Source organism: Lagopus leucura, unplaced genomic scaffold (genome assembly GCF_019238085.1).
Source record: "Lagopus leucura isolate 7727_CA_CO unplaced genomic scaffold, USGS_WTPT01 Super-Scaffold_100009, whole genome shotgun sequence".
NCBI classification, from domain to species: domain Eukaryota; kingdom Metazoa; phylum Chordata; class Aves; order Galliformes; family Phasianidae; genus Lagopus; species Lagopus leucura.
The window spans coordinates 23,124,395-23,152,201 of record NW_024962266.1 but is presented as its reverse complement, the minus strand read 5'-3'; the positions used below and the strand labels follow the sequence as shown (position 1 = coordinate 23,152,201).

Genomic DNA, 27,807 nt, shown 5'->3' with positions numbered 1-27,807 from the left:
GTTGAATCAAAGGTGAAAAAATTAGTTAATGTTTTTCACGATTAAAAAATAGTTTGCACCTTGTAAATTACCGGGCCACGAATCAACCTTTCTGTCCTATGTAAGCTGTAGAATGAACGCTCCTATTATTGCATTATATGCACTTATATTAAAAAAAAAAACAACATTGAATTACTGATTTGTTTTCAAACTATGAAATTTGTATTTGTGCAAATTATGGTAGGCTCAGTGTTTTCTCATGTTTTCTCATCAAACAACCCAATTATAAATAGTGAGGTGCTAATGAACTGTTGTTCTGGAAAAGTTTTTTTCTCTCTCTTTTTTAAACTTCAGTAAGAAAGGAAACACTTCACAATTTTAGAGTGCTTGCACAGTGTGAAAATATTTGAAAATACTGTACTTATGTAAATTATGTTGGTGCTGTCACTTTTAAATACACAACAGAAGCTGATCTAAAAATCTCTTAGGTTCATATGGAGTGCAGCTAGAGTCTCGATGTTGTAAATTGCTCATTTAATTGGGAGCTGATTATTTAGTTAATTCAGTCATACACGTATACATCTTTTTTAGTAAGATAATCTTTGAACCTAAATATAGGCTATAATAGTGCATTCGTTTACGAGAAAGATAAACTTTAATGGAGAATTGAGGTGATGAGAATGTTTTACATAGCAGCTGTGGAGCCGAGAGACTCAAGTGATCTTAGCATCTTAACAATGGTGCAATGATTGTACTGCACTATACTGTTCTGTAATCATTACGCAAAGAGAACAGTTGCTATTTCAAGTGTAAATTATTAATTTCTTTGTCTGGTCCTTATTGTCACAGTGAAACAGTGTGCTATGTCTTTAGTAAACCCGTTGCCTAAGGTTTTTCAGTTATATTTCTATGCTTGTGTAAAACATGAACTTAAAAAGTTAGTCTTTTGTGTTTGCACCAAGAATTGTGAGCATATATTGAAGAGCCTTGCACTCATTTAAAGGATAAAATGGCCTCATAATCACCCTCAATAAATTCGTGTTACTGTTCTTAAAAAGGGTTATAGAGGCGCTCAGCAAACATTTGCAATAAGTGGCAAAATTTATGCCTTGCTTTGTGATAGTTGCGTGACCAGACAGTGGGCTATAGGATTGTTTTAAGGTTTTTACAGCTGCAGGCAAAAAGCATCTGTTCCCAGAAAAGCCCATTGTTTAATTTTGACACTGACTTTTCCATGCTGTTTGTACCAGACCCTGGATTAGGTGCCACTAAGATAAAATTTGAGTTGCTCCCAAATACAGCTGTCACTCTACATAGCCTTGTAGCTTAGGGAAAGTAGACATAATCAAAACAAGCATTTTTTGTGCAAGGTCATCTCAGTTGACTGAAAAAGCTCCAAGCAGAGTTTTGACAATATTCTATCTTTTGAGTAGCTAGGCTGTTAGCTTTTGTGTTTATTTAATCGTTCTTCCAATGATCGCTAACATGTTTGAATGCCTCAGAAATAATGAAAGAGGGATTTTTTAAACTCTCTACTTTTTCTTTTGCATGTACTTTTCACTATATTTTTGGTTAAGCAGTTATTGTGGTATTGCATAAATGCTGTATTAGCTCTATATCTCTACAGTGAAATGGAATGATTTCAAAAAAAAAAAATCAGGAAAACTGACATTTTTGAAAAAGGTTCTTTTCCTTCAAAGTTTCCAGTGAATTAAAAAATGAAAGAGCACTTCATTTTATGTATCCCAGAGTTGTGTTAATTTCTACCCAGCTGGTCTAAAATGATTGATACAAAGCCAAATTTGTGACTGCCTGCATTACAAAGTCTGTAATTTGCTAATGAATTATGATAATAATCTTTCATCATACATGAAAGATTTAGACAAACAATTTACTAACTATATAGTTTGATCACAATTTTTGGGTTTGTACCAAATCTTGAATCTACTTTGTTTTCCTCAGTCTAGATTAGCAAACCAAAGTGAACTTCTTATAACCTTGTTTTGAAAGCAGTGGTGCTGGAAGATGAGTAGAAATGACAGTGGACAGCTTAAGTGATAGCTATAAGCACCATGATTAATGTATATACAAATGAAACCAGCCAGTCTTCAACTAGAGAAGCATCACAGCGTGAATGGTGCAAGAAATTTTTTAAGTCTGCTTCTTGGGACACACGAGTAAATTCAGTCAAGTAGAAATGTTTCTCAGATTAACCCTCCTTCAGGTGCAGAAGTGATGAAGTATCTAAAGCATAGCTAAATGCATATGAGAAAGCTAGGCTTGAAAAGATAACTGGATCCTCAAGAAATGGAGGTCACAAGACTGGGTCAACCTGAGTGAGGTTGGTGGCTACCAGTGTGCCATGGCAGCAGAACTGCTGGCTTGTGCTGTGCATGAAGGGCCTTTTGTGGAGACTGCTCACACTGGAATGTGAGCACACTGTAAGCAGGTCCCTTCTTATATGAAATCAACTTATTTTTGGTCATCTTGGAGAGTGGGACTGTGAACTTTCTGACTAAATGTTACTTCCCAGTTCTGCAGAACTTCTTTTGCATTGGATGTTTCGATTTTCCAATAATAAGCAACAGGAAAAAAGCCCAAAAACGTTTGGTTTGGTACCCTCTGAGTTCTCTCCCGTTTTGCAGATAAACTCTATTTTCTTCTGTTCCTCTTGAGCTCAGTTCAGTTCAACGGATTTCAGAAGGTGATGTTTCTACTTGATCTTCACAGCTGATAGCAACTGAAGAACAGTTCTGAAAAGACTGTTTGAATTCATTCTGTTTGGAAGAGGAAAAGATTATCAGATGATATTGAATTTCTTGAGTTACCTACAGAAACTCTAACAAATATTCTAGCAGCCAGCATAAAATGTTTCTCATGTTGATTCTTTGCACAACTGCTCTGCCATGGGTTGCAACACGTAGGTGTAGACTAAAAATTAGTGTTTTACAGGAAGATTTAAGAAGTAATGTAAAAATGTGTCCCATGGCTTAATCCTAGTTTACTACTCTTGGTTCTTTAAAATTTAAACTCTCACACTGCTCAGACCGAACAAAATGCTCCAGTGAATTTCCATGTTTTTCCTTGGCCTTATGAGACCCAACTTTGGAATATTAACTGAACATGTCTGACTTGACAGTTTACCTTCTGCTCCAGGGAGAGAAGTTCTGTTGAATGTTCTGTATTACCAAAAGTGTATCCTATTTCACTGTTCTGTTGCTGCTGTTAGTGGAGGATGTCAGAGCTTCTCTGTTGTTGTTTGTCTTGTCCCTGCCCAGGCTGTCTTGTGGTCACAGTTCTCAGCTGTGTGCACAGGGGATGTTCTCAGCTGCAGTCTGGCCTTTTCTCTGCCAGCCCAGTGTCACTGCACAGAATAAAAAAGAGCCAAGACCTTTTAAGTAGAGTGGGTGAAAGAGGCTGTTAGTTAAAGCTGAAATTGTCAACACTTCCCAGATTAATTTAAGTACTTCTTATGCTCCTACTTTTGAATTATTCAGGAATGAGTGATTCTTGCCTTAGAAGAGGAACTACTTTTGGGTAAGCGCAAGCAAGGAGTTTGCACAAGATATAGAGGGGAGATGCTGAACTGAAATTATGGCTATGGATAAACTAATGTTTGCACACAAAGATAATCGTCAAGGTTTCTTAAAATTACTTTTAGAAATGCTTAGATTACTAGGAAGTAGCCTGACTTCAGAAATGAGTGAAACAATTTTGAGAACACTGTAAAATCTTTAGTTTTGTTTCTCTTTCTCTTCTGTTTCTGAAATAAAATGCAGGGGGACTTTGGGTGCTGTGTTGGGTACTGATGCTGAAACATCAGTTCCTACGATTCATACTCTGTTTTCAATTCCCTTTTAATGGAAATGTAGTAAGATGTGTACAGTTAGGCTGTGTGATACCAGATGGTCAGATTTTTTGCCATTTTAGAAGTAAGTACAACTTTCTAGGAACAGATTTTATCACTGCCTGGCAGACATATTGTAGAAAAATAGTAATAGTCCTTGTTGGTTCTATTTTTTTTTTCTTCTTTTATTTATTTTTGCAAAGCAAAGTTCTAAGTATCTTCCATTCCCAAGGCCTAAATGGCTATGATTAATGTAGTAAGGAGTCTTTCAGATTACACCTTACCAGATGCAAGTTAATGATGTTAAGAGGGAGTTGTTAGGATAGCACCATAAATGGAAACGTCTGTGATTTTTATTTTGCTTGCTGTCTTATGATACAGTGCACAGAAGGCAAAGTGCAGTGGGTGTGCTTTCATTTGAGTGACACCTTACAGGGTGCATGCTGTAGGTGCATGTGAGGCACACGTCACAATTCCAGTAGAGGGAAGTGTTAGGACTGCGCAGCAATTGGTGTGCTTTTGGGTTTCTGGCTTTGAGGGGTGCTTTGGCAGCATCCTGCCTGAGATCAGAGCAACACCCAACCACACGTCCATTTTCCATTGCTCAGCTTTCAGAAGAAGAAACTGAACACGTGATCTGAGGTTGCACCAGAATGGGTTCATATTGGGTGTTAGAATTCTACGTGTAGAGGAGTGGTGAGATATTGTGACAGAATGCCAATGGAAGTGATGGTTTTCTGCTCCCTTGGAGGTAGTTAAGAGATGTGTGGACGTGGCACACTAAATCACACAGATGTGATTTAGTGATGGGACTTGGTTGAGTTGGTGGTTGGACTTGGTGACCTTGAAAGTCTTTTCTAGCCTATTTGATGATTCTGTATTGAATTACACCTTGAAACTGTCCCTTTGTGGAGGGCATCACTGAATACAATGCTTGCATATTAGGTTTTTAAACAGGAACTGAATTTTCGCAGGTTGTTATATGAATATCAAATGGATTTTTCTATTGATTAAATTATTCTGGATATTAAGATAGATAGGTCAATAAAATGAGTGTTGCCTAGGATTTGGAGAAGATATTTTTTTGGTGCCTTGTTGGTGTACACTTTGTACACTGCATCTGTGTACTCGTTTTCAGAGGAGGAGCTGCTAGTATGGATCTGTAAAGCAGTTGTCTTATTAACATCTTCACTGTAAAAAAAAAAAGAATAGCTGCCTATGTAAATGAGCAGCTCGTGATGCTATAACTTGTCAAATAACTGCTGGTGCAGTATAGCTGAGCAAACTGTTTCAGTGTGTGCATATACAGTAGGTATTTCTCTCCAAATTAATATTTGCATTTGAAATATGTGTGTAGTGCAAATACATGAAAAGTATATAACAATTAATAATATTTTGTTTGATGTTTACCTAAGATGTGCTCTGCATTTTAATTCTTAATGTTATCTGCTTCTTTAATCGTCTTGAATTAGTGTACCAAATGTATTGGTTCAAAAGAATTTATTGCTTAGCTGTTAAGTTTTGATAGATGTTGTATCCTTGAAGCAGGTTGGATTTGGTCTATAGTTAGCTGACAATTGTGAGGCTGTTGTTTTGTTCTTCAAACTTTGATGCCATTGTAAAACTTAGTATAAGATAAACCACAGTAAAACATCTGTGTTTATAAAACACTTAATAGTCACATACATGCACGTGGTAGAGAGCAAAACCTTCATTCCCCCGAGTCCTGTCTTTACTAAGGAAGGCAGTAGAAGCTACAATCTGAGCCCTACAGTTGTGTAGTTAAAAAGTAAAAGCATTCTGTGGCTTTCTTTAGAGCCTTTTCTCAATTATGTGTGTTATTTTGTCTCATTTCTGAGTTACAGCCAGCATACTGTAATGCAATTGGAATAAGAGGGAAAGAAAAGTCAGTTTTGGATTGCATGACAGTTTAAATGTAGTGTTACCTTAGAAATGACTAGGAAGTGGATCATATCCACCATAAATCAAAACTCGTTTACATTTTTAAATTCCTGTAAGCATGCTGTGCGTGTTCATTTTAACTCCTGTTAAAATGGTGATTTGCTGGGCAACTTTTTTAATTCTTTGTCCAGGTTAGTGATAAATGTCCCTGTTATTTGATAAAGGTGAAGACCTGATTGTGCAGTAGGACATTGCTTCCTTAGAACTGTTGGTGTCCTCTCTCTAGGATTCACATCCTGCTGCCCTCCTCATAGGGGTGATCCCAGAGCTCGAGGATGGGAGTGGATGGGCTGTTCTCGGCAGCTGTTTGCTCTTAGACTTCTGTTTTGGATCCTAGCTGGGTGTCAGCATAATTTTAAAGCTGTGTTTAACTCCCTGTCATCCTGCTCCCCTCCGCCTCCCTATGCGGTGCTTTGAAGGCAGCCCTGGGGTCAGCTGCTGCTTAGCTGCTGCGGGAGCTGAGCTGCTGCTGGAGGGGGATCCTGGGAACAACCAGGAGCCTGGCAGACCTGTCAATGGCTTTTTCCCCTGAGTGTTAATTGTGGTCACAAAAATTAAGTGTTTCTGTAAAATTAACATCTTGATATTATGTATTTACTTTCCAGCAGGTGTCTTCAATGTCAGGCTTACTCAGCAGACAAGTCAAAACAGGAATATTTTTTTCTAACTGCTGTAGGAACGAGTCTTAGCCTGGGATCTCAGAAAATCACAGCATTTGTTCTGGTGATAGGAAGCACTGAAGATTTAGGGTTCAGAATTTAATTGGCACTGATGCCGATGCAGGAAGCACAACAGCATACAGTTTATTCTTGTGAAGCTTTTATTGATTCTTTTTTAAAAGGAGGGCTTTGATGACAGCACTAAGAGACATTTAATTTGCAAATATTTCTACACAGTTTTTCTTCTGAAATGTAAATGCTTTCCTATATCTCTCTATCACTGAACATTAAGCTTTAAGATCTTCTGATTCAGAGCCAGATACTGAAAAACAGAGGCATAATATTGTCATTTTTCCTATTCAGCTTGTTTGTTTGGGTGAGATTGAGTCTTTTGTGCTTACACCTTGACTTTGCATCTTTCCCAAGCATGATGTGTATTTAAAAGTATTTTAGTGTATCCTCAAGATCTTCGACCCAGATTTTAATCTTAAGAGTGACTAGATCTGCAATAACATCCTTGAAAAAGTGTTAACGTGAACAGAAACTCTGTCTTTGGTATTGTTTTCAGACTGAAAACTAGACAGAGGGGCTTTTTGTGGCAAAGTCAAATGATCTTTTGCATTTCCCTGAGTAACTGAGAGTATTTCTTCAGGTACAGGTTAATCTCATGCTTTCAGAACCCACAACAAATTGAACATACGCTGTGGAATGAACTGGAGCAGCGTCTGAATGAATCTCACAGCTTCATGCAAATCATGATTAATTTTGAATCCTTGGAGTATCCATCAGATGTGCATGTATTCAGTAGCTGATAATCTCTAATTTCGAAGCGTCAATGTTTCTTGTTTGTTTTTTGGAAAGAAGCGATCTGTTTATTCTCTGTTCTGACCCATCCATTTTCTCCCTAGCATTGGTGACGGATTACACACATTTCTTCTGGTCTAGATTTACAATTTCAAATGCCTGTCTCTGTGACACCATTACCAGCAGCTCTTAGCTTTTTGTTGGCTTTCTGCCATTCCTGCAGCCTTTTTTTCTTGCTACTTTTAAGGAATTCGTTTTCACAAGGCATCTGCAGGCAAGCCTTTTCTGGATCTTCTAATCCTGTTGGTTTTAATAAAGGCCTCTTGTTTCAAGAAAAGAGGATTTTACAGAAACTATTCCAAATATCTGAAATGACTACTGCAATGAAGATGCTTGCCTTTAAAACAGGGGATCTTGAACGCCTTTGCCTCATGCCTCTGTATATTATTGGCTAGGTTTCACAGCTCAAGAAGGTCAGTCTGTCTGTGTTCCTTCGCCTGACAGATTTCTCTTTTCCCACTGCAGCTCATTTCTTGCCCAATGGTTATGATTTCACTGTCCCGTTTCAAACAATCTTAGATCCAAGGCATGCTCACTTCACTGGTGAACAGCCAGTAGAATTTCCCATTTTTACTCCAGGTTTCTGGGTTGTTCCTGCTGGACTGTAACTGATTTCTCCATCTCACAGCCGTGAACCTCATGATGTACGTGGATGCTTCCAGGGTTGGAGAGTGCCTGTTTGTCTCCAGTAATGGATGTTTATCCTAATTGGTAGAAGTAGTCCAGGAGACTCACAAAGATATATTTTATGACAATTTTTTGGGACAGACGTTTAAATTGGCCCTCGTGGAAGCTTATTCCAAAGGGATATTGGATTATTTCCTGGATCTCAGAGTGTGGAACTCTCAGTTGTTTTAGCTACTAAATAGGTCTTTGACACTTCAGCTCATTACCCATTAGGAGAAGCAAGGAAGATTACTGCTCAAAGCAGAACTTCTCACTTGCTGTTAAATAACTGTCTTTTCTGCTCAGAGACATCCTTTGCCATTGTTGCAGTGAGATTTAAAAAAAAATGTAATTTGAAATATGTAAAAGATGAAGACTAGGTTTAACTTTCTTGTTATACAGCAATAATAAGGAAGATTATACAGGAGCAATTCATTACTCCTTGCCTTTCAAGCACTTAAAAGAAAAACAGAGCTGAAAATATTTCTGTGGGAGATACTGAAATACCTCATTAGATCTTTTTTTTTTTATTGGCTATTGAAGTGATAATTCTGTAACAGGAAAGAAAGCAAGGGTAAGTTCTGCTTTGATTTATAAAAATGTGTTAATTTGAGCTGAATAGGTTTTTTTTCTGATGTTAATTTTTGTCATCTGTGACTATCGTTTTGTAATACATAGTTTCTAGTTTTATTTTAGAGGAAAAGTAATTCTTATGGAGGCTTTGCTAGATCTCTGCAGCATGGCAGGCATTTTTGGTGAATTAAGTATCTAACAACCTGCAATTCAAGTAATTGTCTGCTGAACAGTTCTATGGATGCATGTACAGCTAAGTTTGGAGAATGAGAAGAAAATAATATATGTTTGTAACCTTTATTTAAAACTTTATTTCAGTGCAATAGCAGGTTTGTACTGAAGAGTACTGAAAATGGCCAGAACAGTTTCAAATTAGCTTTTTCAGTTGTTCCACAGCATAGAAATGACAAGCTTTGTAAATACTGGAAACTATAGAAGAGGTAACTCTCCACAGTGTGTTGATCAAGCACTAATGAATTTGTACTACAGAAACAGGAATATTCTCTTGTGGACTGCTTATGTTTCTAATTTAACCAGTCCAATTTTGGAAGCTTTTATCTTCAGGAAGAGTGCCTCAGCTGCAGTTTACACGGCTGGAGCCTTACTACATACATGCATGTTGTTGTTGTTACTGTTCTTATTATTGTTTTAGCTATTAAGCTGTGTAACTTTCTGAAAATTTGGCCTCAGAACGTAGGCAGGTGATCTTAGCATTTTATTTTTTTAGATTTCTGCCAGTTGTTGCTGCTTAACACAGGTCCAGAAAGGTTTCTGGGTTTTCTTCCTAGTCAAAACATTCCCACTAATGGAAGTGTCATTTAAATAACCTGAAAATTAGCAGGAATGAGCAGGAGTGGCAGTGTACACCTTTTTAAGAAACTGAATAGATATTCTGAACTTTTCTCTTGAATGTTCAGAATTAAGTTGAATCTGGTGAAAGAACTTGTAAAGCTTTCCCTGTTAGGAAAAATGTTCTTTTCTTGAAGTCTTTTCTGTGGCTTTGTCACCTTGTCTCTCATAAATGCAGCCCAAGCCTGCATGTGAAGCAGATTTTGGCAGGAATGTGCTGTTATGTGTTGGCTGAAAAGGATAGATTCAGCAAAACAGGTCTTCATAAAAAGGATGCTGCTTGTAGAGAAGGCTTCCTCGTTGCAAAGAGTTCCAGCTGATCTGTCTCTGGATTGTTCTATCTGCTGGTTTTATAGAGCTCGTGTTATTGGTTTTGTTCAGCTTTTCTGCTAATGCATTTCCTTCACCTTCCTGTGTTCAACTCAGTCTTTGGGTTTTCCAGTGTTGCTCTCAGATTACTCTGTTTAACTGTTCCTGATACTTTTCTGTTACCTGATAACCGTACATAAGGAATGGGAGTTGTAAGTGACCCTTCAAAACCTGCATGTGGAAAAGCATGGTTTTGACAACTTGAATCTTACTCACTTGATCACACTTTCATCTTTTTCTGTGCTACAAATGTGTGCAACTTCTGTACGCCTTCCCTAGTTAGTGGTGAATCTAAAGAAGTAAGAGCCAGGAGAGGAGTCTTTAGTCACGTAGCACCTCTTCTTTTCAACTCCGTTCTATTTTTTGAGGGAATAAGCTTAAACATATTTAAGTGTGATAAAAATATTATTAATGAAACAAACACAGGAAAAAATCTACAGCTTCTTTCAGTAAAGGCAAAAAATCTACATTCAGATTGCACCTTTGCCCAGTTCGTTTTGTTAACAGAGTCTCATCTTTTTGTCACCACAGTCTTACTGTCTTTAACTTTTTAGAATTCTGGTGACGCTCAATTTTCACCTTATCATGGAAGAGGAAGACAGGAGTACAGTTGACAAATATGTACAGATGTTAATGATAATGATTCTTGTCCCTTTTTCTCAAAACTCTTTAATGTTTTCACCTGTACTGCCACTGCTACTGCAGTGCAGTCTGTGTCAATAAAAAGAAATGAGAGAGGCAGAGGTCTATATATTTTTATATAGTTTTAGTTCCTTTGTTTAAAAAAAAAAAAGGCACAATTAATATCTCATCATTTTTTTTATCTTCTTGCTTTATTGGTTTGTGTTTATTAAAAACTATTTCATATTGACTTTGAATACAAATGAAGATCTAGCTTTTCTAAGATGTTACAACAAATCGCTTTAAAATTGTTTCCTATGAAATTCTATTTCTGACACAGGTACAAGGAAACATTCCTTAAAAGAAGTATATTATTTCTATTCTAAAGCATGTAGTGGGAAATACATATTTTTTTGTATGTTTTAAATTAAAGACTTATTAAGTAAATGAGGGTTGTTTTTTTTTTTTTTTGTTTTTTTTTTTTGGTTTTTTTTTTTGTGGAAGATTCCATAGTTAAAGATGTTAACCAGCAATTTCTTGCTTCTATAGCACAACGTAGTTCAGAGCTGAGATTAGAGAAACCCTGTAGAGTGGCTAATACTCGAGGGCATCCCCAGCTAGAAAAGTATGTGAATTTAGGCATGGGAGGAAGGAAGGATCTGCTTTAAATTTAGTGTAGGGTCACTGAATCTTAATGATAGATTAAACAAGGGAGGTGGAATAATGAATAGGGGTATGCAATGTGTAGCACTAATACCAGAAGTCCATGGTTTTCACTGGTTATTTAATGTCTTTTCCCATATGTTTCTGAATAGAGCAGGTTATGGCAGGGATGAGCTAAGGAATAGCTTTGTTAGTGAACTGCTAAATAGGCTGCATTCTCTTTTAAAAATTGTATATGTATATAGGAGAGGTGCTTGTTAATAATCGGTCCTTTAACTGCATATATCTTAAACGTTGCAGTGTTAGTAGCTACCTTTGTAACTCGTGTGTAGAGTGAATTTCTTAAAAATACACTGTGCACATTGTCTGCATAATTTTATTTTCCATTGTGAAACTAACAGTCACTACTTGGTTAATGCAGAGGTGAATTTCAGATTATTTGTAGTACTGTTGATATGAAGAAAAGCTCAATAAAAGGTGATGATTTGGTAGATGTGAAAATGAGATAGAGGAAATACCAAGCAATTTTTTTAAATAAGAAGCTGACTAACAGCTCAGTAAATCTTGTTTTATAATTAGTTGAACATGATCTTAAAGCAGTATCAATATAATATATATGGAAACTCAACCACCTTAAGAAAAGGTATTAAATTTTTATACTTAGGGTGACTGAGAAAGATACCCTGGTACACTTTAGTGTTGTGAGAACTCAGTAAGAACTCAACAACTAAGTACCACTAATCAGATGAACCTATCAAGTCAACTGTTGAGTTATTAATGGGTTTCTGTGTAACTCATGTTTTCTTTTATATTCTCTTTTATGTAGTGAAAGATACCAGCAGGTCTCAGAGAAATCATGCTCTGCATATCATTTCTGCTTTGAGTTACAAATGGATTTGTAAGCTGACTGGAGGGAGCAGCATAAGTCAAACTAGTAGCTTTGTCCTATCATTCCATCGGTACAGTACTGGTGATGTTAGTAATAATGTGTGAGACCACTCAGATCTGTGGCTCATGTTCCTTTTTAGGTGCACCTTGTTGGTGGGTTCTGGCATCGAAGGACTGCAGAAAGAGCCTGCCTATCTCTTCAGCAGCAGTCTTGCTGTGGTGTTTAAGTGCAAAAGTAGGGAGAGGAAGGACACAAAGAACAGAAGTCAGAGTACTGGATTTCTCTGCATCATAGTACTACACAACTCTGTACAGCAGTGGTACTTGTGCTACACAATATTTATAGATTTTATATTGCTTAGTAACAGTAAAATTTACTCTCATTAAGAGTATTTTATCAGAGTTGTCAAGAAATGAGACAACAGGCACTTGACAAAATAGTGATTTTTATTATCTGCTTCTTAAGCTAAATCTGTTAGGCTTACCACTTAAAATATCGATCATTGCTGAAGCACACGAGTCTTAGGCGTTTTCTGTTTCCTTAAAAGAAATTTGTAAAGGGGAAATATTTTTTTCAATATGAGTGCAACTAGTGTTACTCATGTAATGCAGTAAAACCTGAGCATCTGACTTCCATTCTCCTTCTTAAAATGGCCGTTTATTTTACCATTTATTGGTATGACTGATTACTTTTGAAACCCATGAAAACGCACAAACAGGGAAGTGATGAAAGAGCAAGATATGTATTTATCATGCTTTGGCTGTCACAAGCCAGTTTCTTTGAAATGAAGGTGAGGATGTTTGTCATCAAATAAATTCATCTAAATTCATCTTTTGTTCAGAACATGACAGCCGTGAAAACATAACATCTACTCTCCACTGCAAGAACCATATCCACTCTCTCACGTCTAGTGATAATTCATGCCCTACAAATAATCACTAGCGTTCTCATGAATGGGGGCCTGACTATATAAAATATCTGTTTAAACTATGTTATAGATCAATAAGTTAATTATTTCCTTATGGAAAAATGGAAGAACACAGCCAGGATAAGAGATAAAGGAAAGTATAACACTTTTGCTGAAGAGTTTGCACCATAATTCCTGACAAAGGAAGTGAAAAAGATTGAAAGACAGGAGCTGCAAAATAGTGCTTGTTTGCACTGTTGTCTGAATATATGCACATCTGATGTGGACAGGCTGGGATCAAATCGATGTAATGTGCACTTTTTGGTTTTTTACTTCCTAACCTTTGTATTTTACCATTATCTGGTAGTGGCTGTGGCTTCTGTCCCTGGTACTTCTCAGAGATGTTGGTATGCACAGAAAGTATATTTATTAGTTAAAATATTGTTTTCATACAAATTTGAAAAAACTTGAATTACAGATTTTACTCTTGGTCACGTCCTTAACTTCATGATCGCTGTCAAGACATATTTTTCTCAAAGTTACTGATTTAATCACTGAGGTAATCTATTAGGATTACATATTGTCTTCTTGGTATGCAGTCCATGTATGCAATTATTTGTCCCTTGACTCCCCATGATCTCTTTCATCAGGTTAGCCCAGGTGCAAACTGTTACCCTACTGCAATCTGTTGTAATTAGTGGACCAGCTGTTTCAACTAGTGGCTTTCATTTGACTTTCTTTTTAACCTGGTCTTTTAGTCAGTCTTTCAAGGCTCCAAGGCTCCTTCCTAATGATATCCTCATTCAGTTTGTGTATTTTTATTTGATGTTTGGTACAGCAAGGTTCTCTGTCTTCAGGTCTGTTACAGCAATGTATACAGATACAGTAGAATCCAAAAGATAACCCATGTAACATTCTTATCATGCTTCATAAAGCATTCTGAAATCTACTGAGAAGTGGTAACTAAAATTGGTATGTTTTACAGCAATACAAATGTCTATACTGGCAAGTGTGAGTTTTGCTTTAGTCTGGACCTCCACAGTTTGTCTCACTGTTTTTCAAGATATCTGAAGATGTTAATTTTGAATAGGAATAAAATACCTGATATTTGGCAATTTATCAACATCTTAGGACATTAAAGCAGGTGGAATTGGGATTGTAGCATTAACAGTTTGTTTTGGAAACTTTTCTGTGGCAAGTGAGCACTCTTTCTTAGTGCAACAGTATTAAAAACTGTATTTGCTCTTTATTTTATTGTTTATTTTGGGTGCTTTCTCAAAGAGCGGTTGCCTCTTGTAGCGATCTGATAAAAGATGACTTATTATCACTTGCCTGTTGTCTTTTATAGTGTACATGAAGGTCAGTTAGTAGTACCCACTGAGCAATACTGTTTCATTCAAACTACGAGTAAGTATTTTTTTCTCAAATGACCTTTTCTACTGAGTGGAACAACAAGCTGGGACTTCAGAATGTGCCTCCTCCATGTCAGCACACTGTATGTAAGCAAAACAAACAAAAATAAAACAAGCCCAAAACTTCACGTATTGTCATCAGTTTCATTTTGTTAGCAGAAGTCTTTAAGGCATTTTCCAATCAATTCATAAAATTGTTTTGTCAGTAAGTCTTTGTTGTTTGCTCTCTTTTAACCCTAATCACATCTTCCTTTCAATCTCTAATGTCACAGCTAGCTCAAACTCTAATTCTTTTGTACCCTTTTTCAACCTAGTGCATGTGCTGCTAAAAGGATTTGTTGTTGTTGCTTTTTTAGTACTCATGTCTTTTGCCTCCATTTCTCAAGAACGTGTTCTTCCTTCTTCTGTAGAAATTTGTTTCTTCTTTTAACCTTCTATTAAAAAAAAAAATTCAAAGGGCTGTGTGTTTTTAAGTTCAGAGGGGATTATCACAATTAGGTCTCCTAGGCACTACAAGTAATGAATAATAATAATTATATAGGCTGAAGCTTTGTGTAGTGCCAGCCATATAGTTGCAATCAGTAACTTCTGCATCAAGTTCAGAAGATTGTAACTTGCATTTACCTGTAATGCCCTTGTAATAGGACTTCTAGTTTTAGGTATTTTAGGACAGAGATCAGCAAAATGGTATTTTATTTCACAGAATGAAAATGTGCATGTATTCTGGCAAAAGACTGTGGCACTGAGAAATAAAACAACATTTTTAATGCAGTGAAGTGCCTGAGTATGGAATTGGAGTTTCTCTATATGTAGATACATAGGGGTGTCTGCAGTGTACTGTCACAAATCTCACTATGCATAACTCAATTGTTCTCCTTACAATTTAGCAAGCTTTTTTCTTTTTTTTTTAATAACATCTCTAAAATTGTTTCACATACCAAACATATTTGATGTTGAGTGAAAGTTTAATGTCTGATATTCACACTCAGTAGATGTTACAGGGAGGAGATGGTGCGAGCAAGACTCATTCAACATCTGCTGCTTGCTGCAGCTGAGGAAGAGGGCAGATCCAAAGAAGTGGCCAAAAAAAAATAGTGTCTGAGCTTGGAGAGCTCAGATTAAGTGGTGGAGAATGCCTTAAGCATTAAAAAAAATTGTTTAAATAAGTGTTGTGGTTCTCAATTTCAGTGATGATCTGAAGGATGCAGGTAAACATTCTGAAAGTGTCTACAAGCTGTAGATATGTTGTTGCCAAGTAGCTTAGAGAGGGGGGAAAAAAAACAAAACACAACTGTTTATTTTTGGAGATTAGGACATTTAAAATTTGTTGTTAATACTTTATGTTAGTACAGAGCCCGCAAGAATTTGCACCAGTGAAATGGAACTAGCGTTTTATGTTGAGTTTCCATCACTGAATTATTCAGCTTCTATTCTTTGTTGCATTGAAGCCTGTTTGACATCAGTGTGATAGATGTGAATCTAGGGGAATGAATCTGTAAGTGCTTACCTAGATGGAGAGCACACAGCTTTCTAACACTTCTGGGAAGTCTGTCCTCCTACCCAGTGCTTTATATCCCTACACGAGATATTTTTTACTGGAACGTTATGGTGAATCATCTCTCAAGTTTGCTGTCTGCTTACAGATTTTTCTCCTGAAAATTTTCCTGCCTTTTCCAGTATAAAATACATAATAGCAAAATAACGTGTTAACTTTGCATTTGAGTATTTGGCCATTTATTCTTCATAGTCTTTCATAATTCAGTCTAAAAATAGAGTGGGTTACTTATTTTAAACCGCTGATCTCCTCCTTAGATATATGAAGTTCTCCTACCACATTCCCAATAATCAGTGGTAAAATTTATGTACATCAATCTCTTTTCTAGATACTGAAATTAAAGATCTAGAAACATTAAAAAAAAAAAACAACGTATTCAGTTGTTTTTGCTTAGTGTTTAATGTGGCTTAATTGTCTTTATTTGAACTCTTATCAGCAAAATGTCACAAGCATCACATGTTTTTTTTCCAGACCTAAGTTAATTTGAAGGGTTATATAATGAATTCAGCAAACCTCCTAATGAAGATGTTGACACAATATTTGCTGAGTACTACAGTACAGCACAACCCATTTTCAGCAGTAGTTTAAACTGGATTTATGTTGTTTTGAATGCTGTTCAATAAACTCTGGAGTGAAATTTGCCTTTCCTGTATGCTAATATGTTTAATTATAGGAAAGTGGCACATGAAAAGCTAGCAGAAAATTTTCTGATGATTTTGTTACAACTTGCTGATGAGTTTTGCTTTGTATGTGACTCATATATAGAGGACGTTCAGGTCCTCTCAACATCTTTTTAGGAAGGTTTAAAATTGTATATTGTTTTAAATTTGCAAATGAAACAGTCTTAATCAGAGGGAATTGAGTACTCTATTCAGTAACTATGGAAGTTTTGAGGCTCTTATTTGTTTCAATTCTACTTGCCACGATAGAATAAGCAAGTAATGGATTTCAGACATTGAATTAAAATCAATTGTTTGAATTTAAGCCACATTTTTCTCCTGCAATAAACAAAAGTGGCTTTAAAGCTATAGCGTCCTGAGGAAGACTTTAATAGTACAGAATATAATCTTATCAGAAGTATTAGAAAACAAAAATAATAATTTAAAGGAAGAGCTGTGTAATTAACAAAGAAAATGAATTAGAGAATATGTTGCAGTGTAACTCAGAAAAGTGCTGATTTAGGGCTGGCTGGCAGGCTTGGGCTGAAGAGGCCATCTTCTGCATTTGGTGTAGACTTTAAAATATTTAGATTACAAATAGATATGTTTTTCCTTTACATTACAATAGAGTGAATTGAGCAAATGTAAATAGTTATTTCAGTGCAGTGAATCTTCCATGGAGAGTAAGTGCTGTGCAATTCCCGACAAGCAAAAGTAGCCTGCTTGGGACATCTTAATTCCCTAATTGGAAGTGTTGTGTGATTTAAACCTCACTCAGCTGTTAGAGACTGATTATCATCTAAGTTTCAGATTGACTGCTGATAAAATGTAAATTTTTCTCTGCCTTGAGAAAACTTAATAGTATGGATCATTTTTTCTCTCCTAACTTCTTCTATTTCTGTCCCACTTTTTGATCACTCCTGTGGAGCACACTTGGACAATAGCTTGTGGCAGAGAAATTCATCTCTAATCTTACATCTTTGTACATCTAACAGTTTTTTGGCGGTCCACAGCTAACCGAAATCACCATTTTATCTGACCCATCTGCTCGGAACTATTGATAACATCAGTATCCTTTCAGATTCACTGCTTTATCCCCTTCTGCACTTCTATATCCCCTTCTGCACTTCCCATGAGCTGCTGCCCACTGTCTGTTAGTGAAACTTTGGCTGAGATTTTCCTCTGTGGTTTTGATGATTATCACTTCAGCTGTATTTGCTTCCTTTCTTTCTGTCTTTCTTCAGCAAAATGCTTTTGCTTACTCTGTATTTCTGCCTGGCACTGCCCTGTCCATAACATTATTGTGCTCTGAAAATTGTGCTTGCTTGTCGTGACTAATTCTCAGTTACAATGTCAAAGTCAAGATTCTGGCTTTGCCATCAGTGCCCCATGCAACCTTGCTCTGTCTGCGTCTGATCTCATTTCTCTGTGTCCCCCAACTCACATTCCACATTCCTCACAGTCCTCTGACTTTATTGCTCCTTTTGTCTGCCATTCATGCACTCATTTTTGCACTGTCTTTCATGCTGCCTATGTGCCTGGAACAGTCTTTAGCATCTCAGCCAATTTACAGCTTTGCATAAATTATATTTAATAATAAGACTAACAAAAGTTCATTATCTACATTATTTCAATTAAGTTTGTACCTACATAAGCAGAAAACAGCCTGAGGGAAGCTACTGTTGAACTTTGTTGTGATTCTTTGTTGTGATTTGTTTTGATTCAAAGATACAGATTCAGGCTTCTTTGATTCAGCATAATATTTTAATTAAAAAAAAAAAAAATTCTGTCAATGTTAGATTTCTTGGCAGTAAATTTTAGATTTTTCCAGCTCAGAATTATGAAAGTAGCTTCTTATTCCTGGTGGCACCACTGGAAGGTCGGTGTCATCATCACATTGCTGGTATGGAATTCTTGCCCTGTGATTACATTTTACTTCATTTTATTCTTACTAATATAGATGTGGAAGGGCTTTGAATGTTGCAGTAATTCTGTCTCTACAGAGGCTATCTTCTCTGCTTAGCCCCAGTTTTAAAGCAACATTCTCACCTATGAAAACAGCGAAAGATAAGAAAGTAAGACTGCCTGTATCTGGCAGTTTTTGTCTGCCTCCATATTCAGGTTTTTAGAACTAGTTTTTAATATGTTAACTTTGTCCTATCACCAGAGAAAATGAGCGAAGGTAAAATTTCACGTGCTTCTCCATCATCTGGTACAGCTGCAAGGCAAGGGCATTCCATTCTGCAGCAATTACACATGCTTTTCCAAGTGAAAATGCATCCAAATTTATTTATTGTTTAAATGGTTGTATTGATACTGTTCACAGCTGAATGGAGGAACCAAGTAAATGTGCCTCTAATTTGTTTTTCATTGATTTGGAATATTCTGGAGATTATAATCTGAAGGGCGGCTGCCATAGCAATATGCCAGTCTCCATGGTATCTCCACATTATGTAAAGAAGTTCTGGGCTACACAAAGACAATGCCGCCAATTAGTATTTCTAGCTGATCAAAGGTGGGGGACCAAAAAGTTTGCCAATAAATGTAGCTCAGTGGAAGGCACTGGAAATTAGTTAGCTTTACACAGTTATATGGATTTCAGTCCTCCTGTCAGCATCGTGAGAACTTTAAATACAAATTTAACAGATGCTAAATGCAAACTGAATGTTTTTCAGTTGTGTGAGGAGCACTGCCATAGGTTTTCGTTTTGCTGATTAACTGAAAAAGTGATTTATGGTTCTGCATAGAGTGAATCATGAGAGCATTTTCCTCCTTACATAGTATTTAAACTGAAACAATTAATGAAGAGTGTTTCTGTAATTAATCAGTAAATATTCCTCCTCTCTAAATCTTCCCCACTTTGCTTTCTTGATACCATTTTAGTTATCAAATAAACCTAAAATGAAGTCGTTGTTTTAAAGCAAACCTATTTTATCTGAAATAATTGCCTGTGGCTTGTTGTTTCAAAGAGGGCTACTTTGGCATGAATTCAGAATCCAGTTGTGATCTTAACTCGAGCAGTTTGTTTAACCAAACATTACTCTGATCAGTTTTACATGGTCCCCTACCCGGCCAGGCCTGCCTAGAACAACTCGTTTATTCTGCGACGAGTTGCTCAACAGATGTCATTCTGGTAGAATAATGCAGCAGAATAGTTGTGCGTTGGCTAAAATTACTTCAACTTTGATCACTTTTGTTCAGCACATCAGTCTGGCATTGTGCTTTATACCAACATAACACTTTACCCCGAGCATGCCTTTCAAGCTTAGAATAGCAGAGGAATGTTATTGAATTCAGTGCAGTTACAGATGAGTTAATGAAAGAAGGGAAATACTGTTTTTTTCATAATGCCTTTCTGTTGTGATTTGGAATTAAAATGGAATTTGAAGAATGTGACTTCTGAGTTATTTATTTTTACTTCTGAAAGCTTTTTGAAAGCAATATAATGTAATGCTCTTGATCCCATTTCTGTAAATAAATTTCACTTGTTATTTTGAAAGAGCTCTTTTTAGAGTTTAATAATGGGAAAATAAAATTAATAAGACTTTTTTTGATGTGTAACTGGGGAGCAGTTATCTCAGAGGCAGTTTATCCTGAAAAAGAACCAAAAAAAGCAAGAACCATATTCTGCTGATCACAGCTCAGTATTGTTACATTTTGATGGGATGTTGTGGGGTCAGTACTGAGTAATGACATCTCTTTACCTTAATACCACTGCGGAACAAATGCTGCACAGCAGGCTGGCTTCTTGTTAAGAAGCAGTGAAGAAAGGCTGTTTGTTTTGAACAGTAGGAATGAGATCATATACCAAGTTCCATAGAGTCTTGTCCTCCATACTTCCATTTTTCACAAGTGCATGTGTGTATGCATATACATATACACACAAATATACCGTATGTATTTACAGTTAAAACATTTATTTAAATCAATTTTGAATAATTAAACTATATTTGTATTTTTTAAAAGTATGATGTGCTTACATTTGAGATGGCAGTAATACAAAGTACTCTCTCATCTCTAGTAAGTGCTTCAGTATTCTCTGTCTAAAACAAAATAACCTTCTTATTTTAGTTTTTATTTAAAATAGAGTTCTAAAATTTTTGATTGAAACATACTTACCAGATCAGATTCTCTGCAGGAGCACCTGGAAAAAAAACAATATTAAAACAAAGAGTATGGGGCATATATGTAATTTGCCAGTTTTTTTTTTTTTAATTTAAACAAAGAAAAATAAATCTTGATTCTAAAACACCCTGAGAATTTGGAGATAAGCGGAAACTCCAAAACAAATACATGCTAGGATACTGAGATATCTAAATAAGGCAACCTCCATGGCCTTTTTTTATCCTTTATTGAGATGTAGAGCCACTGTGATGGAAGTAATTTAACTTGCTGTTAGGTAATAAAATGAAGCCCTTTTTCTCAGTCACCAGTGTAGAAAAGTCTTGAAAACGTTCAACCACGTAGCCTTGTTAACACTGATAGTTCACATTCTCATGCTGGTGTATTAAATCTATCCAGAAATATTAAGCAGTTTTTCACTGTACTAAGGGGCAATTTATTACCATGGGACAAAGTCATGAGAATAATATCAGTAATTGTATGCAGGATCTGAGAATTGGCAATTCAGTGCCTGGCTGGGCGTAGCACTGTACTTTGAGCCTTCGTTCTGTTTATGCCTTGAACTTTCTCAGCAGCATTTCTTTGTTGGCAAACCTTTGCAGCAGTGCCATGAAGAGTCTGCTGAAGAATACTGTCCAAGTCAACATCTGTGACAGCAAATGTATGCTCCCTCTTAGCTTATTTACAGTGATTAGAACAGTTATTTTACTGCTTGATGTCCGCACATGTGTCTTCCATCCATTTGTTAGCATGCTTGAACTGTATGCCAAAAAGAAGAGCACATGTGGCATTTTCCTCTAAAGATAAAGCAGAGAAAAAGAGATTTGTTACTACTTCATTATGGACATGTATTCTTAGATGAATCTTCTGCCAGATGTTGTGTATAAATTCTGTATTAAAAATAAATGCCAATTTAAAAGTGAACTTAAAGATGGCATATGGTTATACTTCTGTACTGTGTTATTGTGTATTCTGTAGTCGACTTTAATGGCAAGTAACTGATTAAGTAGTTAGGGGCAAAGTGTATAAAATAGTTACTCAGTAGATTGCCTTATTTTATAGCATCATCTCTTTAGGAACTTTAGGCTCACCCTTATTCCATTATGTGAATGAGAGACTTAAATCTATGTATCATGGCAGTATTTTTCATTTTCATTGAGACCAGGGCACAACTTCTGACTTCCTGACCGATTTTACCTAGTGAAAAAATTATATAAAATGTTAGTAACATTTATCAAACCTCACTTTTTGAAATTGTTTTTTGGCCTATTAAATCCATGGTTGAGGTCTTTACTTGGAACTGCAAATAGATGTGTGTAAATAGATGAGGGCTATGTATTCATGTGTTGCAGCTGTATGGAAAGCAAAGCAAAGCCCAGCACTGGTCACTGTATGCCTTCCATTGCTCACAGTTCTGGTCTGCTGGGGCAGCATTCATGGGTGCTTGATGCTTCTGCAATCTTTATGTTCTGGTATAAGATATTATTCGCAATTTGAGCTACCTCAATTACAAAAATATTTTTTTTGCCCTATAAACAGTCACCACAAAGTCTCTGGTGAAACATGATTTTTTTTTTAATGCATTAGCGTTTTTGAGGAAAGTTTTATAGTTTTTGTATTTTTTATTTCTTCCTCTATTTGAAATCTTCAATACTTTCTCCATTTTCTTCCTCCCTTCCTCTTTTCCTTCCTTCCATCCTTCCACCCTCTCTCTCTCCTTACTGATAACCATTGTATAAGATCATTAATTGCAGCACGTTATACTTTAATAGCTTGATATTTATGTGAAAGTGAGTTTATGATTTTTGTTAAACATTTGAAATGTGTTGTTATTCTTGAAATGTGATTATTGATTTGTATTTTCACTTTTAATACTGTCACTTTTACTTTTGGATCTCATTTAATAAACTTATGCAAAAAATAATTGTATTTCTTTGTGTACAAGTTGAGGTGTGAATACAAAAATTTCAGGAGAAAACAATGTACTAATGAACTCTAACTACTTTTATTATTACCTTCTCTGTCCTTTCAGGTTGTTCATTACATGGCAGCACTTTTTACTGTGAGGAATTTGTATTATGTGTTGTGTAGCAGGTTTATCTTGCTCCATTAATAACATGTTCTCAGTGATATATTACAGATGTTTTTTCTTTAACTTTTTTTTGTTCAGATGCTTTTGGGAGCACTGTACTTGAGCTCTATTTTACAGTAGGTAGTTGGGAAAAACTCAGAAAGCCTGGAATTATGAAATTGATGCAGCTTGCTTGTATGCTTTTGATTGCAAGTTCTGATTTTCTTTCCCAGGTAAAACGGAATGTGTACGACCTAACCAGTATCCCTGTCCGTCACCAGCAGTGGGAGGGCTGGCCTCCTTCTGCCACAGACGACTCAGTAAGTAGCTTTGGTTCTCATTTTGTTTCTTCCTACAAATAGCCATTTGTGCTTGAGCGATTCTCATCAAAATCCAATTGTTTTCATTGACCCATATGCAGAAGCTTGCTATTTATTATACATACTTCAGACTTATCTGAATATTTATCTAGATATATTATATCTGAAGTATTTTGGGAAGATTTCCTTTTCCATGAGATTAATGTTCATCATCATTAATGTTCATTGTGTGCTTTGGACTAGAAGGAATCAATGATCCTAGGCTAAAGCAAAATTGCTTAAGGAAACTTAAGGAAAAAATAACATTTTTACATGTATTCTGAGTAATCTGTATATTTTCTTCTGTTTTGTCCATTAATTTATGAATTCTTGCGTCTAGCATTAAGTAGGTAGGTTGAAGCTGGTGAAGACTATCTACCTCGGCTGTTGCAGAACCATCAAGAATCTGTGCTTCTCAAGATTGCATTTCAAATTAGTAAATATTTTGTATGCAAAGATATTTCAATTTTCAAACATATTTTACAGGTTTTGGTATCACCATTATCTAGAAATGGAGGGTAATATTAGCTTAAGATAAAAGTGTCTACTTACAGTACGCAACAGAGTGAGTAAGCAGGGAACTGCCTACAAATTCATGAAACTATGGGACTTTAATACAAAATTCAGTCAAATGTTAGACTTCCTTCATTATGTGGTTGCCCCTACACTGGAATTTTACATCGCGTCTTTCATTTTTGTTCAGTTTTTTTCTGTTAGTATATTCCTGATGTCAGCCAGTGAGGTTCACCCTAATCTTAAAACAAAATCACCTAAACCACTGAAATAATTACCTAGTGATGCTCTGTGTAGATTTCAAGATAGTGGCCTGAGAAAAATATAGAAAAAAAATAGGTATTTTCTTTTCTTATAGACTTTTCTATTTAAACTAAGGATTGAACCTACAATGTTCAGTAGAGTGTTCTAGAAAGTGAAGATGGAATTGGTCTTTGCTTTTGCTATACTAACATTATCTAAGTTACCATTATCCTCAGTGCATTACATTCTGCTTTCTTGTCCCTTTCTACTCCCCCCCTGTAAAAGAAAATTTGCTGTTTGTGATTGCTGCTTTTTCTTTCTTTCTTTCTTTCTTTCTTTCTTTCTTTCTTTCTTTCTTTCTTTCTTTCTTTCTTTCTTTCTTTCTTTCTTTCTTTCTTTCTTTCTTTCTTTCTTTCTTTCTTTCTTTCTTTCTTTCTTTCTTTCTTTCTTTCTTTCTTTCTTTCTTTCTTTCTTTCTTTCTTTTTTTGCATTTGGTAAGGATTTATGCAAATAATAACTTAAAAAAAAAAGCAAAAACAATCTGAATTTTAATATAATTGGGAAAAGCCTGCGGCAATGTTTGCAGAAACAGTAGTTAAGTTTCTGAGAGTTGATTTAATCTCTTTCCACGTATTCAAGGGCATATATGAGAGGATAGATTTAAGATCTGAAATAACAGCATGGTGTCATGTGGTAATTACAGTCTTTGAAATTTGGATCCATTTTAACATTTTATTAGTTTACATTAGCCCAGAAAAGAATTGGAAACTCAACCCTTCTAATCCGTTTTCCCACAGCAGCAAGGGAGAAAAAAATACAGAACCTTTCTTTTGAGTAGAATAGCTCACATATGCAAAACTCATGAATCTGTTTTAAGTCTGTTTTTACAAGTGACATTGTTGCAGGTGAATTTTTCCCCTTTTCATCCTTAATGAAATTGGTGAATGTTGAGTCATCTGCTCCAAAGCAGGAAAGTCCTCAAAGCTCTCTGCTCGAGTCTGCTGCAGCTGAGACTCGTCAGCTGTGTAAACAGATTGGAATGTGTTACCAACAAAAATATAATTAATTTCTGTCTAAAATTAGAGGCCATGGCTTACTATTTATAAAGATTTAATGCTAGCAGTGACTATCTGAACGTTTTTCCTTTGCAAATTAGAAATAGTAATAATTACTCTATTAATAAGTAATGATCTCTGTATTTCAGTGACAGATTTTTCTAAAACACTTTTTCCATCGCTTTTTGTTTGCTGTATTGTGTAGTACACAGTCGCAATTAAAGAGTTAAAGACTTGATTAAAATACTTTTTCATTTACTTTTTATGTCGCCTAAGAAATACTTTGTAATACCACAGGAGGTTTTTCAGTGCAGTTCTCGTTAACCTTTGGCTTAGCAAACAGGACAACTAAATAGACTTCACATAATTGGATTCCTGTATCATCTCGAGTCTCTCATGAACCTGACAGACTACAGTCTTCTGACATTACCAGGAAATTTACTGGAGTCAATAGTCATTTAAAACACTGTTGCTTCATCTCCCCTCTGAGTTAAGATATGTTGTACTGCCTAATGAAATATGGGATACTGTATGAATTGTCAATAACTCTTTCCAATCATTTTTGCACACGCTCACCCAGGGAATAGGTACCAAAATGTCCACAAGTAGGAGAATGTTTTCATGCTGTGACACTTTAACTGTGGGAAACAAGGCATACATAGTCCGTGGAAATCTCATTTTGCTATTCAGCAAGGACACATTTTTAGCTTTCAGAGTGCCTGAACAACTTTTAACACCATGAATTATATCTGTTCTGCTCATTGAAGTTCAAACAATGTAAATGTATGAGGTTTAAATCATTCTTTTTTTTTTTTAACAAGTTTACTTAAGTAAAACTTTAATTAATATTAAAGATATAATTTATCTGCTTTGGGTATGTATCATCAACCGATGCAGTGAAACCTTGAAAATTAGCCTAGAAAATTAATTATAATTTCATTTATATAGGTTCATGATTTGTTCTGAATCTTTGTTTATTTTAGCTATCATAGCAACTTAAATGCCATAGAGCATACAAAAATGAAAACCAAGCCAGAATAATTCACTAACACTTCTAAAATGCATTTCATTTTCTTCGTTGTATTGGTTGAACTATAAGTCCACTGGTAATTACTGCCATTGCTGAGTAGAATTAGCAACCTCTTGTAAGTATGAATAAAAATGTGAGCTCCCCAGTAGGCAGTGGTTTAGTTGCAGTTTTTAAATTGAAGCATAGCAATTTGATTTACCTAAGCAGAGATGATTTTTTGGGTACAGATGCATGGTTGAAGTCAAAAGCTTTCTCCCTTGGGGTCACTTTTAAAAATCTTTTTTTGAATAGGATAAGTTTTTTCCCCATATGCTTCTGTTGATCTGCTGGTGGCAGAGAACACCACTACTGTGTGGGAAGGAGAGATGTTGCTTTTGTGCTGCCTTTGTTCTCTGCATTTAAGCTAAAACTTTATTCTTAATTACTTCAGTGTTTCAAGTCATTTCACTATAGTGATGAGAAGTGCCTACTTCTTGTAAGAGCCAACAGCCAACTTGTTCAAAAGGAATATATTTTTGCATGTAAAAGTTATAAAACTTCAGGACCTCATACTCTCATTTCAAGACAAGCAACCACACTTCATTGTACAGATAAGCCAATAAATATCAGTTCAGAGAGAGGAAGTGGCTGCACTAAGGGTGAATGCCACTTTGGATGCCACACGCATGTAATGGGTCAGAGGGACTCAGGCTCTGTATCACCTCTTTGAGCAATGCCACCACAGCTCTGATGGCTGAAGATGTTGCAGTTGACATTCCTTAGCTGAACAAAATAAAGACTTCCAGGTTGTAACAAAAATTTACAGATTCAAAAATTTATGTATAATCTAATTAGCACCGTTGATATGTTTAGCTATTACGCTGATTGGTGCTAAGCACGGTTTTTCTCCATGGATAGAGGTTAAAAATACCAACAGGTGGTGTTCTGGTACCAGTTCAAACCATTTATGACAATTCTTAAGTGATCCTCAGAGTTTTAGAGAGTTTGAGTATTGATGCTCTTAGAAGAATACTTGTGATCTATCTTATTGTGGGGGTTCTGTAATGAGATTACATCTCAGTGTAACATTTACATTATCATCACAATGCAATTGCAAAAATTGTCAAGATAGTACCCAGTGCTGAAAGTTCGCTGTATGAAGCACTGCATTTATCATGATAAAGAAATAGAAGTCTGAGAAATTTATAATATAGAGTCCCTAGATTGCTTTCAGGTTGTCTTCTGACTTTACCTTATTATGTGCTTGGATGTTTTTGGTATGAATTATAATATGATGAATTATCATTTTCTTTACCCAATATAAGCAAGATTTTCTTATTGTTACTAGATTTACTCTACTGCTCTCTGTTAACTGATGATGATGCCATGTGGGGTGAAGGGAAGCTTCATAACTGTTATACTACTTTTTAAAGTATACAGCCTCCAGCTTTATCTGAGATTCCAGTTGCTCTTTGTAATGAGGACTAACTGCTGTCCTCACTCCGAAAATCATCTTTTTTCTTTTTTACTGCTATTTTCTTAAAAAGAAAAAAAAATCCAACATCTTTGGTTTATTTTTGAATATGTCTGTGTTGTTATTGCCAGTTCTTGATCACAACCAAGCAGAACAAAGAATGTTTTTGAACTAGAAATAAGGATGTCCTTGCATTACTTGGCGTGCACAGAGTTGTGCTGATGCCAGATTATTTGCTGTCCTAAGGGAGGGTGTGAGGGAAGGAAGGAAGAAGGATGCTGGTGTTACTTTCCTCCTGTGTCCTGGCAATCTCTGAGCCTGCTTGTCTTTCTGAGCCACAAAATGTTCCTGTTCTGCTTTGACCACCGGGTAGGTGCCTGCTTAAAGGCGGGTAGCCTCTCTGTTACACTATGTTCTCTTCTGTGCTAAAAATACCCAGTAGGGTTTTAATTCAGAGTTGCAGTAAAGCATGAGATCAGCTTATAAA

General features: G+C 36.0%; 1 protein-coding gene across 4 annotated transcripts in view; it reads left to right on the top strand.

The window, feature by feature from the left end:
* Positions 1–27,807, top strand: part of FAF1 (Fas associated factor 1) — a 144,790-nt gene that overhangs the window by 49,534 nt on the left and 67,449 nt on the right. For all 4 annotated transcript variants that reach the window (XM_042873359.1, XM_042873358.1, XM_042873361.1 and 1 more), the window contains one exon: positions 22,901–22,987. In XM_042873359.1, the coding sequence (XP_042729293.1) occupies positions 22,901–22,987 (87 nt within the window). The remainder of the gene's footprint in view (positions 1–22,900; positions 22,988–27,807) is intronic.